Below are 16,257 nucleotides of genomic sequence, written 5' to 3' on the forward strand. Positions count from 1 at the left end.
GATGTGATTATTGAGTTGAATATCGTTGAGTCTGTCTTTAGATGTGATTATTGAGTTGAATATCGTTGAGTCTGTCTTTAGATGTGATTATTGAGTTGAATATCGTTGAGTCTCTGTCTTTAGATGTGATTATTGAGTTGAATATTGTTGAGTCTCTGTCTTTAGATGTGATAATTGAGTTGAATATCATTGAGTCTGTCTTTAGATGTGATTATTAAGTTGAATATCGTTGAGTCTGTCTTTAGATGTGATTATTGAGTTGAATATCGTTGAGTCTCTGTCTTTAGATGTGATTATTGAGTTGAATATCGTTGAGTCTGTCTTTAGATGTGATTATTGAGTTGAATATCGTTGAGTCTCTGTCTTTAGATGTGATTATTGAGTTGAATATCGTTGAGTCTGTCTTTAGATGTGATTATTGTGTTGAATATCGTTGAGTCTCTGTCTTTAGATGTGATTATTGAGTTGAATATCGTTGAGTCTCTGTCTTTAGATGTGAATATTGAGTTGAATATCGTTGAGTCTGTGTTTAGATGTGATTATTGAGTTGAATATCGTTGAGTCTCTGTCTTTAGATGTGATTATTGAGTTGAATATCATTGAGTCTGTGTTTAGATGTGATTATTGAGTTGAATATCGTTGAGTCTCTGTCTTTAGATGTGATTATTGAGTTGAATATTGTTGAGTCTCTGTCTTTAGATGTGATTATTGAGTTGAATATTGTTGAGTCTCTGTCTTTAGATGTGATTATTGAGTTGAATATCGTTGAGTCTGTCTTTAGATGTGATTATTGAGTTGAATATCGTTGAGTCTGTCTGTAGATGTGATTATTGAGATGAATATTGTTGAGTCTCTGTCTTTAGATGTGATTATTGAGTTGAATAATGTTGAGTCAGTCTTTAGATGTGATTATTGAGTTGAATATCGTTGAGTCTGTCTGTAGATGTGATTATTGAGTTGAATATCTTTGAGTCTGTCTGTAGATGTGATTATTGAGTTGAATATTGTTGAGTCTCTGTCTTTAGATGTGATTATTGAGTTGAATATTGTTGAGTCTGTCTTTAGATGTGATTATTGAGTTGAATATCGTTGAGTCTGTCTTTAGATGTGATTATTGAGTTGAATATCGTTGAGTCTGTCTTTAGATGTGATCATTGAGTTGAATATTGTTGAGTCTCTGTCTTTAGATGTGATTATTGAGTTGAATATTGTTGAGTCTCTGTCTTTAGATGTGATTATTGAGTTGAATATCGTTGAGTCTCTGTCTTTAGATGTGATTATTGAGTTGAATATCGTTGAGTCTCTGTCTTTAGATGTGATTATTGAGTTGAATATCGTTGAGTCTGTCTTTAGATGTGATTATTGAGTTGAATATCGTTGAGTCTGTCTTTAGATGTGATTATTGTGTTGAATATTGTTGAGTCTCTGTCTTTAGATGTGATTATTGAGTTGAATATCGTTGAGTCTCTGTCTTTAGATGTGATTATTGAGTTGAATATCGTTGAGTCTGTGTTTAGATGTGATTATTGAGTTGAATATCGTTGAGTCTCTGTCTTTAGATGTGATTATTGAGTTGAATATTGTTGAGTCTGTCTTTAGATGTGATTATTGTGTTGAATATCGTTGAGTCTGTCTTTAGATGTGATTATTGAGTTGAATATCGTTGAGTCTGTGTTTAGATGTGATTATTGAGTTGAATATCGTTGAGTCTCTGTCTTTAGATGTGATTATTGAGTTGAATATCGTTGAGTCTGTCTTTAGATGTGATTATTGTGTTGAATATCGTTGAGTCTCTGTCTTTAGATGTGATTATTGAGTTGAATATTGTTGAGTCTTTAGATGTGATTATTGAGTTGAATATCGTTGAGTCTCTGTCTTTAGATGTGATTATTGTGTTGAATATCGTTGAGTCTGTGTTTAGATGTGATTATTGAGTTGAATATCGTTGAGTCTCTGTCTTTAGATGTGATTATTGAGTTGAATATCGTTGAGTCTGTCTTTAGATGTGATTATTGTGTTGAATATCGTTGAGTCTCTGTCTTTAGATGTGATTATTGAGTTGAATATTGTTGAGTCTCTGTCTTTAGATGTGATTATTGAGTTGAATATCGTTGAGTCTCTGTCTTTAGATGTGATTATTGTGTTGAATATCGTTGAGTCTCTGTCTTTAGATGTGATTATTGAGTTGAATATCGTTGAGTCTGTCTTTAGATGTGATAATTGTGTTGAATATCGTTGAGTCTGTGTTTAGATGTGATTATTGAGTTGAATATCGTTGAGTCTCTGTCTTTAGATGTGATTATTGAGTTGAATATCGTTGAGTCTGTCTTTAGATGTGATTATTGTGTTGAATATCGTTGAGTCTCTGTCTTTAGATGTGATTATTGAGTTGAATATCGTTGAGTCTCTGTCTTTAGATGTGATTATTGAGTTGAATATCGTTGAGTCTCTGTCTTTAGATGTGATTATTGAGTTGAATATCGTTGAGTCTGTCTTTAGATGTGATTATTGAGTTGAATATCGTTGAGTCTGTCTTTAGATGTGATTATTGAGTTGAATATCGTTGAGTCTGTCTTTAGATGTGATTATTGTGTTGAATATTGTTGAGTCTCTGTCTTTAGATGTGATTATTGAGTTGAATATCGTTGAGTCTCTGTCTTTAGATGTGATTATTGAGTTGAATATCGTTGAGTCTGTGTTTAGATGTGATTATTGAGTTGAATATCGTTGAGTCTCTGTCTTTAGATGTGATTATTGAGTTGAATATTGTTGAGTCTGTCTTTAGATGTGATTATTGTGTTGAATATCGTTGAGTCTGTCTTTAGATGTGATTATTGAGTTGAATATCGTTGAGTCTGTGTTTAGATGTGATTATTGAGTTGAATATCGTTGAGTCTCTGTCTTTAGATGTGATTATTGAGTTGAATATCGTTGAGTCTGTCTTTAGATGTGATTATTGTGTTGAATATCGTTGAGTCTCTGTCTTTAGATGTGATTATTGAGTTGAATATTGTTGAGTCTCTGTCTTTAGATGTGATTATTGAGTTGAATATCATTGAGTCTCTGTCTTTAGATGTGATTATTGTGTTGAATATCGTTGAGTCTGTGTTTAGATGTGATTATTGAGTTGAATATCGTTGAGTCTCTGTCTTTAGATGTGATTATTGAGTTGAATATCGTTGAGTCTGTCTTTAGATGTGATTATTGTGTTGAATATCGTTGAGTCTCTGTCTTTAGATGTGATTATTGAGTTGAATATTGTTGAGTCTCTGTCTTTAGATGTGATTATTGAGTTGAATATCGTTGAGTCTGTCTTTAGATGTGATTATTGTGTTGAATATCGTTGAGTCTCTGTCTTTAGATGTGATTATTGAGTTGAATATCGTTGAGTCTGTGTTTAGATGTGATTATTGAGTTGAATATCGTTGAGTCTCTGTCTTTAGATGTGATTATTGAGTTGAATATCGTTGAGTCTGTCTTTAGATGTGATTATTGAGTTGAATATCGTTGAGTCTGTCTTTAGATGTGATTATTGAGTTGAATATCGTTGAGTCTCTGTCTTTAGATGTGATTATTGAGTTGAATATTGTTGAGTCTCTGTCTTTAGATGTGATAATTGAGTTGAATATCATTGAGTCTGTCTTTAGATGCGATTATTGAGTTGAATATCGTTGAGTCTGTCTTTAGATGTGATTATTGAGTTGAATATCGTTGAGTCTCTGTCTTTAGATGTGATTATTGAGTTGAATATCGTTGAGTCTCTGTCTTTAGATGTGATTATTGTGTTGAATATCGTTGAGTCTGTGTTTAGATGTGATTATTGAGTTGAATATCGTTGAGTCTCTGTCTTTAGATGTGATTATTGAGTTGAATATCGTTGAGTCTGTCTTTAGATGTGATTATTGTGTTGAATATCGTTGAGTCTCTGTCTTTAGATGTGATTATTGAGTTGAATATCGTTGAGTCTCTGTCTTTAGATGTGATTATTGAGTTGAATATCGTTGAGTCTGTCTTTAGATGTGATTATTGTGTTGAATATCGTTGAGTCTCTGTCTTTAGATGTGATTATTGAGTTGAATATCGTTGAGTCTGTCTTTAGATGTGATTATTGTGTTGAATATCGTTGAGTCTCTGTCTTTAGATGTGATTATTGAGTTGAATATCGTTGAGTCTGTGTTTAGATGTGATTATTGAGTTGAATATCGTTGAGTCTCTGTCTTTAGATGTGATTATTGAGTTGAATATCGTTGAGTCTGTCTTTAGATGTGATTATTGAGTTGAATATCGTTGAGTCTGTCTTTAGATGTGATTATTGAGTTGAATATCGTTGAGTCTCTGTCTTTAGATGTGATTATTGAGTTGAATATTGTTGAGTCTCTGTCTTTAGATGTGATAATTGAGTTGAATATCATTGAGTCTGTCTTTAGATGTGATTATTGAGTTGAATATCGTTGAGTCTGTCTTTAGATGTGATTATTGAGTTGAATATCGTTGAGTCTCTGTCTTTAGATGTGATTATTGAGTTGAATATCGTTGAGTCTGTCTTTAGATGTGATTATTGAGTTGAATATCGTTGAGTCTCTGTCTTTAGATGTGATTATTGTGTTGAATATCGTTGAGTCTGTCTTTAGATGTGATTATTGAGTTGAATATCGTTGAGTCTCTGTCTTTAGATGTGATTATTGAGTTGAATATCGTTGAGTCTGTCTTTAGATGTGATTATTGAGTTGAATATCGTTGAGTCTGTCTTTAGATGTGATTATTGAGTTGAATATCGTTGAGTCTCTGTCTTTAGATGTGATTATTGAGTTGAATATTGTTGAGTCTCTGTCTTTAGATGTGATAATTGAGTTGAATATCATTGAGTCTGTCTTTAGATGTGATTATTAAGTTGAATATCGTTGAGTCTGTCTTTAGATGTGATTATTGAGTTGAATATCGTTGAGTCTCTGTCTTTAGATGTGATTATTGAGTTGAATATCGTTGAGTCTGTCTTTAGATGTGATTATTGTGTTGAATATCGTTGAGTCTGTCTTTAGATGTGATTATTGAGTTGAATATCGTTGAGTCTCTGTCTTTAGATGTGATTATTGAGTTGAATATCGTTGAGTCTGTCTTTAGATGTGATTATTGTGTTGAATATCGTTGAGTCTGTCTTTAGATGTGATTATTGTGTTGAATATCGTTGAGTCTCTGTCTTTAGATGTGATTATTGAGTTGAATATTGTTGAGTCTCTGTCTTTAGATGTGATTATTGAGTTGAAAATCGTTGAGTCTCTGTCTTTAGATGTGATTATTGAGTTGAATATCGTTGAGTCTGTCTTTAGATGTGATTATTGAGTTGAATATCGATGAGTCTCTGTCTTTAGATGTGATTATTGAGTTGAATATCGTTGAGTCTCTGTCTTTAGATGTGATTATTGAGTTGAATATCGTTGAGTCTCTGTCTTTAGATGTGATTATTGAGTTGATTATTGTTGAGTCTGTCTTTAGATGTGATTATTGTGTTGAATATCGTTGAGTCTGTCTTTAGATGTGATTATTGAGTTGAATATCATTGAGTCTCTGTCTTTAGATGTGATTATTGAGTTGAATATCGTTGAGTCTGTCTTTAGATGTGATTATTGAGTTGAATATTGTTGAGTCTCTGTCTTTAGATGTGATTATTGTGTTGAATATTGTTGAGTCTCTGTCTTTAGATGTGATTATTGAGTTGAATATCGTTGAGTTTCTGTCTTTAGATGTGATTATTGAGTTGAATATTGTTGAGTTTCCCACATAAGCATCAGTCAGAATCAGTCACTAGAGGGCAGAATCAGCAGCTTCAGTTCAGGATCATTCTGATCTCAACCCTAGCACACTTTAATCTTAACTAATTAACAGACATATGTTTAACACGCACATGTACATGCATTTGAAATTTGAACAAAAATGTTGATGACATCTTCATGCACTAATGAAGGTCATTGTCCATTCAACAACACAAACACAAGCTCTGCAATATCTCATGCTCTTAATAAACCATCACGGGAAAGAAAAGTTGTTAAAAGCATTTATTAGCAGAGTTTAATTTAAGACTTCTTAAAGTCCTTTTTAAGACCAAGTAAAGATAAAGGAATAAATGGAAGGAACACAATGCGCCAATATGTTCTCTAAATGTAAATGTCTAGGGAGAAACACAATATATATATATATATATTTTTTGATCTTCCAGTTTGTTTTCCAGTGCAAATGTCTAAAGATTCTTAAATCAAGGAGATACAAAATGACCTAAAATATTAAGTCTTGTTTTCTGTGAAATTGAAAGTGAGTTTGATCTTCCAATTGAGAACAATTTTGCATAACTCATTGACAGTATTTGTTTTTGTTAAATTTTTCAAGACTTCATTTTTTGCATCTCAAGTACATGTATCATGCATATTTGATTTAAATATGTTTAGATATTTATATTGGAAAACAGAACAAAAATACTGAGGTTAGGGTTAGGAACTTTGCCCATTTTAATGCCATGACTTTAGAATTTAAAGTCCCCCTGTGGTGTAAATCCAGATTTTAATGTAGTTTATGTGTCTATGTGGTGTTTTTAATCTGCTTTAAGTCAAAGCATGTGTAAGTTCATAAGTCGACAGCATTGCTGAGTATTTCCTCCTTAAAACTGCAGTGAACCAAAGACAGTCTCAAAAACACGCTTTGAAATCGCTGGTGTTTCTGACGTCACAAACTACCTTGTAACCAATCAGATCAACGTGTGATCGTCAACCAGTGGATCTCTGAGCTGAGTGAGTGGATGAGTTTTAAGGGATAAATGATTGACTACAGAGGGACTTTAAGACGTTCAGCTCTGATTTTAGACCTTTTTAAGGCCTTAATTTTTATAAGGCCAAATAAAGACTTTTTAAAACCCTGTATTAGTCACTATAACCCAGCTAACAAGAACATCTAAACTCAGGAACGTTTTCATAGATCCTAGAACTAATGGCGGGAGTACCAACTTTTTGTTGTGTTCGCACTGCAGGAACTGGGAACAGTTTTAGTTACAGGAATGGCTCTAGAGGAACTAAATTATCTCCAACTTAGGAACTACTAGTGACGTAAGTGTACGTTAATTGGCCAAATGCATGGCATACGTGTAAACACACACTTTACATTTACTTACTCCAGAACATGGTAAACAGGGATGGATAAAGCTGCTTTTATCTCGTTCCTCCTGCATCAGGAAGAGCTGGTGAAATGATCCTGAAGATGCAGAGAAACAAAAGGCCACAGGTCCAAATCCAGAACGAGTGTGACAGAGACGAAGCAGTTTAATCAGCATCCGAGAAGAACGAGAAGAGGAAATTGAAAATGCGTCCTCCAGAAAGCGGGAATGACCCAGGAGAGGGTCACTTATTCATACACACACACACACACACACACACACACACACACACACACACACACACACACACACACACACACACACACACACACATCATCATCATCATCATCATCCAACATCTCCGTTTATGCTTTTATACTGAGAACAGCCCATTATGGAGCAGCTCAAGGTGAGCGTTATCTACACACACACACACACACACACACACACACACACATCATCATCCAACATCTCCGTTTATGCTTTTATACTGAGAACAGTCCATTATGGAGCAGCTCAAGGTGAGTGTTATCTACACACACACACACACACACACACACACACACACACATACATATACTCACACCTCATTAGTTAAACTGTCATCGTCACAAGTGCAATTAATGCAACAGTTGCAGGAGCATCATGTGTGTGTTTTACACTCACCTCGAGCTTCGGTCCGATGAGAGAATGTGTTTACACCTGTGTGTGTGTGTGTGTGTGTGTGTGTGTGTGTGTGTGTGTGTGTGTGTGTGTGTGTGTGTTTGAGATTTCTCTGAGGAGCAGGACGGGTCTGAGCATGCTCTCACACACACACACACACACACACACACACACACACACACACACACACACACACACACACACACACACACACACACACACACACAGAACACAAACACACGTACTGAACACACACACACTCACTCACACACACACACACACTCTCTCTCCTCTCACACACATTTCATTGCATCTGATTCTATATTCCCCAACAAATAATGATCCAGTCTTTAATTCTGTATTTCTGGATGCAGAACGGCACTTACGGACTAGAGAGTTCGCGTTTGAGCAGACTATCTCTTCTAATGTCTGCCCTGCTCTAAAAGATGATACGAGATGTGAATAAATCGCCAGATCCTGAACATAAATTATTGCTCCTGTTTTTAAAAATGGGGGCTGATATAATTTCACCTCCGATCACATATTAGTTTAATCTCTCCTTAATCTGGAAGTCAGCACTAGTTCCTTCGCTGAAACTGTACATTACTGATGATTATAGACCTATTTCTAAGCTTTGTATTCTGGCAAAACTCTTAGAAAATGTTGTTAGTGAACAACTGATGTGGTATTTAAATACTCAATCAGGATTCATTAAAAAGCAGAGTACCAATACGGCTGTTGTAAAAGTTTTAAATGATATTGTGGAGTCTTTAGATGAAAAGTACAATCGTGAATGTCTTTTATTGATTTGCTTTGGATCATGATGTATTGTTAGAAAAGTGTTGTATTATCAGATAATGTAGTTCTGTGGTTTACTGCTAATTTAAAGGGAAGATCTCGATGTGTTCGGTCAGATTTAATGGAGGTTGTTAAGGGAGTCCCACAAGGGTCTGTGTTGGGGCCGTTAGAATTTACTTTATACATAAATTGTCTTAATTCCAATACCCACGGTTTCATTTCTACAAAATCTACAACACACCGAGAGCAGAGCGTGTCTGAAGCAGACTGAGTGTTTTTATCGCTATACAGGCTGTAAAATATGATTTACTGACACAGACGCTTCACTTCATCATGCCTTACGGAGGTCTGACTGATGCCGAGAAACTTCATCATCAACTGACAAGAGTTCATCATAAACATGACATTTATTCCAGTGGATTTACTGACATTTCATTTCTCTAATCATGACTGAAAACATCTTTAATTTAATTATAAATTATTGTTAAAGATCCTCAGAAGCTTCATCCCTGGCTCATGAAAACCATGACCTTCTCAATGAACAGAACACGCTACTTTACAAATCAGTGATAAAGTGAGAAAATATTTTTAATAAATGAACCTTGAACGTTTCTTGAGTATGAAGAGGGCAGGTTTGGCATAATATATGTCCTCATATGTTTAATAAGTGGAGATGCATGAGCAGAAATTTTAAAGATAAAGCATTGAGGGTTTTTCAAAACATTCTTCAGTTCCACTGCAGGTTTCTATTGGGAGGATATAATGAAATGCTCAGTGTAATGTTCCTTTGAATAAAACTGAGCTGTTTTTCCTCCATATTCACAATATATCAGACTACAGTTTTTTACAATCACTTTGCTACTATTTTCAGAACCTTGATGTCATTTTTCAAAACTCTCGACACAAAACTCAAAACGGTTATCACTTGTAACACAGGCTGTCTAATGTTCAAAACACTGCATTGTGCATTCACATCTTTAAAGAAATCTTGCACAATCATTGGTTCAGAAAACAAATTTACTGTGAAATACCATTGAAACATAACTATAGATCACCCACACACAAGCAACCGATAGTTTCACTGTGTCACTGTTCATACAATCATTAAATATTGTAGAACAAAATAGGTGATACAGGTTTCATTATAGTACTACATGTACAGTAAACACATCTCTGTAAAAGCACTGCAGTAGTAGAGACACACACACACACACACACACACACACACACACACACACACACACACACACACACACACACACACACACACACACACACTCATACACACGCAGTAGTAGAGAGAACACTACAGACACAGTGGAATCATTGAACAAAGTTTGTAATATATTGATGCAAAACACTACAGTACAACCACAGCATAGGTTTATTTGAATCAAAGCAAAAATAATTAGCTATGAAATAGAAAAGAAAAGACAGCAAAACATCAAATGCAGTGTTCCTCAACCTGCTTGCTTGTACTGTAAGAAACAGAACAGGAGTGATTATCTGTACAGTGCAGTGCTGTCAATACTGTAAATAGTCTGAAGAGGTGGTACAGTATTTGGGACCATGCCACAGTGTCTGATGAAGCATTATGATCAAATATTAGGCTACATCCATGGATATTGTAGTCTAATTGGTTCATGCTCCACGCTAATTGGTGACAATGAATCTCGTTATCTTGAAACTTTCATGATTTACTGTAAACATGGAAGATTGTTTGTCTGTTTCCATACAACTATGCATTAAGAGTAATGCAACAGTTACTTATCATTTTGAGCAGTTGTATCAGTTGATAGTTAGATCATTGTAAGGAAATGAATAGACACTCATTTGAAATGTAATGTGTGAATTGCCTTTTGAAATAGTAGTACTTTGATGTTAAGTTGTGTCATATTGAACAGGTGATTTTTGTTGAATGAACAAATGATCTAAGTTTTATGTGTATTGTATCCAAGCAATTGAGAAAAGGGTTAGAGTTTTGAAAAATGTTCATTTTGATCATTGGTTGTGAGTTTTGTGTCTAGAGTTGTGAAAAATGACATCAAGGTTCTGAAAATAGTAACAAAGTGATTGTAAAAAACTGTAATATATACAGACCCTTTCCAAAAAATTTGAATATCATGGAAAAGTTTATTTATTTCCATAATTCCATTCAAAACGTTAAACTTCCATAGATTATAGATCCAGGGCCCACAACTTAAATGATTTCAAGTATTTAGTTGTTTATTTGTACATAATTTGGGCTTCCAGCTCATAAAACCCACGAAAACAGGATTTCAAAAAATTAGAATATTACATGAAATCACACAGTAATTACACAGTGATACCATGGTCATTGAACCAGGTTTTGGTTATTTTGGCAGTGTGGGCCGGTGCAAATCCTGCTGGAAAATGAAGGAAGCATGAAGTGCTCTGGACATGTCCTGGTAGACGGCTGCGTTGACTCTGGATTTAATAAAGCACAGTGGACCAAAGTCCTCTTTTCTGATGAGAGCAAAGTTTGCATCTCATTTGGAAACCAAGGTCCCAGAGTCTGGAGGAAGAATGGAGAGGCACACAATCCAAGATGCTTGAAGTCCAGTGTGAAGTTTCCACAGTCTGTGTTGGTTTGGGGAGCCATGTCATCGGCTGGTGTTGGTCCACTGTGCTGTCCACTCAACGCAGCCGTCTACCAGGACATTTCCAGAGCACTTCATGCTTCCTTCATTCTCCAGCAGGATTTGCACCGGCCCACACTGCCAAAATAACCAAGACCTGCTTCAATGACCATGGTATCACTGTGTAATTACTGTGTGATTTCATGTAATATTCTAATTTTTTGAAATCCTGTTTTCGTGGGTTTTATGAGCTGGAAGCCCAAATTATGTACAAATAAACAACTAAATACTTGAAATCGTTTAAGTTGTGGGCCCTGAATCTATAATCTACGGAAGTTTAACGTTTTGAATGGAATTATGGAAATAAATAAACTTTTTCCATGATATTCTAATTTTTTGGAAAGGGTCTGTAAATATATAATTCTGAATGCCAGTCATAAGCTGCACTGCAGGGCTGGAACAGACAGGGGGCGCTAGAGCAACAACACTCGAGTCTCATTCACACACTGTTTCTGAGAGAGAGAGAGAGAGAGAGAGAGAATCAGATATCACAAAAACACAGAAACATAAATAAATATTAAGATGTCTCCTTATACACTGTAAAAAATTATATGATCAATAAGTCATGACAAAATAATTTAACTTCATTTTTAAGTTATTCAAGATTCAACGAGACAATATTTTAGTTGAAATTACTTGTACAGCCAATTTTGATTATACTTAAATTGTAAAGGAACAGCAACTGTTTTCAAGTTGTACAAAACATTATATACACACACTCATATAAGGTAACACAGTTTTACTATGGCATTTTGGCATTTGCACAACGGTAGTTACACCATAACACAAACATTAAATGTTGAGCATTTACAGTATTTGTAATATTGAGCATTAGTTAGTCACATGGATTTCAACGTGTGTGTGTGTGAGTGTGTGTGCGCGCGCGCGCGTGTGTGTGTGTGTGTGTGTGTTTTAGCTGAAGAAAGCTGACCTTCTCCCAGTTCTCGTGTGTTTGCCTTCAGTCGAGGAGATCGAGGTGAGAAACATGATCAGTCGAAGGACGAGGAATCGAGTGCTTGATTAGCAGGTTTAACAAGCCTCGTCTCGACACACACACACACACACACACACACACACACACACACACACACACACACACACACACACACTCTCTCACACACTTAAACACACACACACACACACACACACACACACCACACACACTCACTACGCACACACACACACACACACACACACACACACACACACACACACACACACACACACACACACACACACACACACACGTCTGGTTCACTATCTTTGTGGGGACTCTCCATAGACGTAATGGTTTTTATACCGTACAAACTGTACATTCTATCCCCTTACACTGCCCCTGCCCCTAACCCTACCCATCACACACACACACACACACACACACACACACACTGCCCCTGCCCCTAAACCTGCCCATCACACACACACACACACACACACACACACACACACACACACACTGCCCCTGCCCCTAAACCTGCCCATCACAGGAAACATTCTGCATTTTTACTTTCTCAAAACAACTCATCCTGTGTGATTTATAAGCCTTTTGAAAAGTGGGGACCGCTGGCTGGTGATGTAGGTGATCTCAGGTTTTACTATTCTTATGGGGACATTTGGTCCCCACAATGTAATATAAACAAGGGCACACACACACTCAAACACACACACACACACACACACACACACACACACACACACACACACACTCTCTCTCTCTCACACACACACACACACACACACACACACACACACACACACACACTCAAACACACACACACACACACACACACACTCTCTCTCTCTCACACACACACACACACACACACACACACACACACACACACACACACACACACACACACACACACACACTCCTGTAGTTTATCATGAGTTGGAACAAAAAAACACTTAATTTCTGAGATTGCAACTGGACGGGATTCAGTAAAATAAACACACAACATGATGAGGTCGCGTCACGTGACTCCAGTGAAACTCAATAATGCAAACGGTTTCTCAACATTTTTATAAATAGCACTCTGTGTATCGCACAGTATTCATCAATTACTCCACTCGGAAGATCTTCCATCAAACTAAACTACTATACTAGCTTGATTTAGCTAAGCTTTCTGCTTCTCTGATGTAAAACAGCTTTAAGATCAATTGATTATCTGAATTTACACCGTTTTGAACAGAAGGCACATGATCTCAGAGAATAGAAATAATAACACAACTCCTGTGTCTCGAGAGACTGGTGAATCTGCATCTCAGAGCTGGAAAACGAGGATATTCCCGACAGGGTTCGTACAGATCCTGTAAAAATACATTCCAGGACTTTTAAGGACTTTTCAAGCACTACTCTTTTGGTTTTCAAGAACCACAATCAGAGATCGCACTTATCAAACAATATCTTTAGTATTTTTTTAACTCAAATTACAAATATAAGGTATCCAAAACACAACTTACAACCTATTTAATAATATATATTAAATACAAAGTTTATAATGGTTATTACAGTTCAATAAATAATATTTTATTTTATAATGTTGGCGTTCTTGGTTTATCAGACATCAGTGTTTATTCTGCCTGAAAAACTGTATTTGTGTTTTTTTTAAAAAGAAGAAATTTCATATATATTGTATTTAAATAACTCAAGCACTTTTCCAAGTACCTTTCCGTAACTATGGCTGTTTTCAAGGGTTTTCCAGGACTTCGAGCACCCTGTCCGAAGCCTGTCCCGGGGTGTCGTGTGTCAGGTGTTCCTCAGGTAACTCAGGTGTTCCTCAGGTAACTCAGGTGTGTCAGGTGTTCCTCAGGTAACTCAGGTGTGTCAGGTGTTCCTCAGGTAACTCAGGTGTGTCAGGTGTTCCTCATGTAACTCAGGTGTGTCAGGTGTTCCTCAGATGTGTCAGGTGTTCCTCATGTAATTCAGGTGTGTCAGGTGTTCCTCAGGTGTGTCAGGTGTTCCTCATGTAACTCAGGTGTGTCAGTGTGTCAGGTGTTCCTCAGGTAACTCAGGTGTGTCAGGTGTTCCTCAGGTAACTCAGGTGTGTCAGCTGTTCCTCAGGTGTGTCAGGTGTGTCAGGTGTTCCTCAGGTAACTCAGGTGTGTCAGCTGTTCCTCAGGTAACTCAGGTGTGTCAGGTGTTCCTCAGGTGTGTCAGGTGTTCCTCAGGTAACTCAGGTGTGTCAGGTGTTCCTCATGTAACTCAGGTGTTCCTCAGGTAACTCAGGTGTGTCAGGTGTTCCTCAGGTAACTCAGGTGTGTCAGGTGTTCCTCAGGTGTCTCAGGTGTTCATCATGTAATTCAGGTGTGTCAGGTGTTCCTCAGGTGTGTCAGGTGTTCCTCATGTAACTCAGGTGTGTCAGGTGTTCCTCAGGTAACTCAGGTGTGTCAGGTGTTCCTCAGGTAACTCAGGTGTGTCAGGTGTTCCTCATGTAACTCAGGTGTGTCAGGTGTTCCTCAGGTAACTCAGGTGTGTCAGGTGTAACTCAGGTGTTCCTCATGTAACTCAGGTGTGTCAGGTGTTCCTCAGGTGTGTCAGGTGTTCCTCGGGTAGCTCAGGTGTGTCAGGTGTTCCTCGGGTAGCTCAGGTGTGTCAGGTGTTCCTCAGGTAACTCAGGTGTGTCAGGTGTAACTCAGGTGTTCCTCAGGTAACTCAGGTGTGTCAGGTGTTCCTCAGGTGTGTCAGGTGTTCCTCGGGTAGCTCAGGTGTGTCAGGTGTTCCTCGGGTAGCTCAGGTGTGTCAGGTGTTCCTCAGGTAACTCAGGTGTGTCAGGTGTTCCTCAGGTGTTCCTCAGGTAACTCAGGTGTGTCAGGTGTTCCTCAGGTGTGTCAGGTGTTCCTCGGGTAGCTCAGGTGTGTCAGGTGTTCCTCATGTAACTCAGGTGTGTCAGGTGTTCCTCAGGTAACTCAGGTGTGTCAGGTGTAACTCAGGTGTTCCTCAGGTAACTCAGGTGTGTCAGGTGTTCCTCAGGTGTGTCAGGTGTTCCTCGGGTAGCTCAGGTGTGTCAGGTGTTCCTCGGGTAGCTCAGGTGTGTCAGGTGTTCCTCAGGTAACTCAGGTGTGTCAGGTGTTCCTCAGGTGTTCCTCAGGTAACTCAGGTGTGTCAGGTGTTCCTCATGTAACTCAGGTGTGTCAGGTGTTCCTCAGGTAACTCAGGTGTGTCAGGTGTTCCTCATGTAACTCAGGTGTGTCAGGTGTTCCTCAGGTAACTCAGGTGTGTCAGGTGTAACTCAGGTGTTCCTCAGGTAACTCAGGTGTGTCAGGTGTTCCTCAGGTGTGTCAGGTGTTCCTCAGGTAACTCAGGTGTGTCAGGTGTTCCTCGGGTAGCTCAGGTGTGTCAGGTGTTCTTCAGGTAACTCAGGTGTGTCAGGTGTTCCTCAGGTAACTCAGGTGTGTCAGGTGTTCCTCAGGTAACTGTAGAGCGCCTGCAGGCCTCCGTCCAGAACCTCTTTGATGGGTTTCAGCAGGGGATTGTGGACGATGTGAAGGCCTTTATCCAGCGGATGGCACGCTAGCTTCTCCAGGCGTCTCAGCCGGTGCATCTCCGCCGGGACGCTCTGGATGTCGTTGAAATCCACGTTCAGGAGCTCCAGCTTGGTCAGATGGCAGAGCATCTTGGGAAGCGAGTGGATGCAGTTTCCCTCGACGATGAGGATCTTTAAAGGGGAAATATCATGAAAATCTGAGTTTTCCCGTGTTTCAGTGCTATAATCAGTGCTTCTAACAACCCAGAACACGTGAAAAGTGAAACCCAGTAACTGTGCTTTATAAGCCTTTATAAGTTTTATAATCATGGCAAAAAATATTCCGATCAGATGAAGAGGATCTTATTATAATATCACCGGCCCTTAATCTGCACGTTTACACACACCAGCCGACATTTGGTTCCACACGCGCCAACAGAGACCAGTTCTAACGCAATGATGAAGATCCAGCAGAGCCTGAAGCTGTTCTGTGGTTGAGCACAGACGAGCACTGAACACTATTGACCAGAAC

General features: G+C 38.0%; 1 protein-coding gene and 1 long non-coding RNA gene across 2 annotated transcripts in view; one reads left to right on the forward strand and one right to left on the reverse strand.

Annotated features, from left to right (window-relative positions):
* The first annotated feature begins 13,565 nt into the window (after nt 1-13,565).
* Nucleotides 13,566-15,707, forward strand: LOC307153206. The gene is made up of 3 exons (XR_013820121.1): nt 13,566-14,003; nt 14,053-15,506; nt 15,643-15,707. It is a non-coding gene; the product is annotated as an uncharacterized lncRNA (long non-coding RNA).
* lrrc30a (leucine rich repeat containing 30a) overlaps nt 14,695-16,257 on the reverse strand; it is a 3,075-nt gene continuing 1,512 nt past the window's right edge. Inside the window, exon 2 of the mRNA XM_079862458.1 lies at nt 14,695-15,917. Within this exon, the coding sequence (XP_079718584.1) occupies nt 15,657-15,917 (261 nt within the window). The 3' untranslated portion in view covers nt 14,695-15,656. The remainder of the gene's footprint in view (nt 15,918-16,257) is intronic.

This window comes from Squalius cephalus, assembly GCF_949319135.1.
Source record: "Squalius cephalus genome assembly, chromosome: 25".
Taxonomy (NCBI): domain Eukaryota; kingdom Metazoa; phylum Chordata; class Actinopteri; order Cypriniformes; family Leuciscidae; genus Squalius; species Squalius cephalus.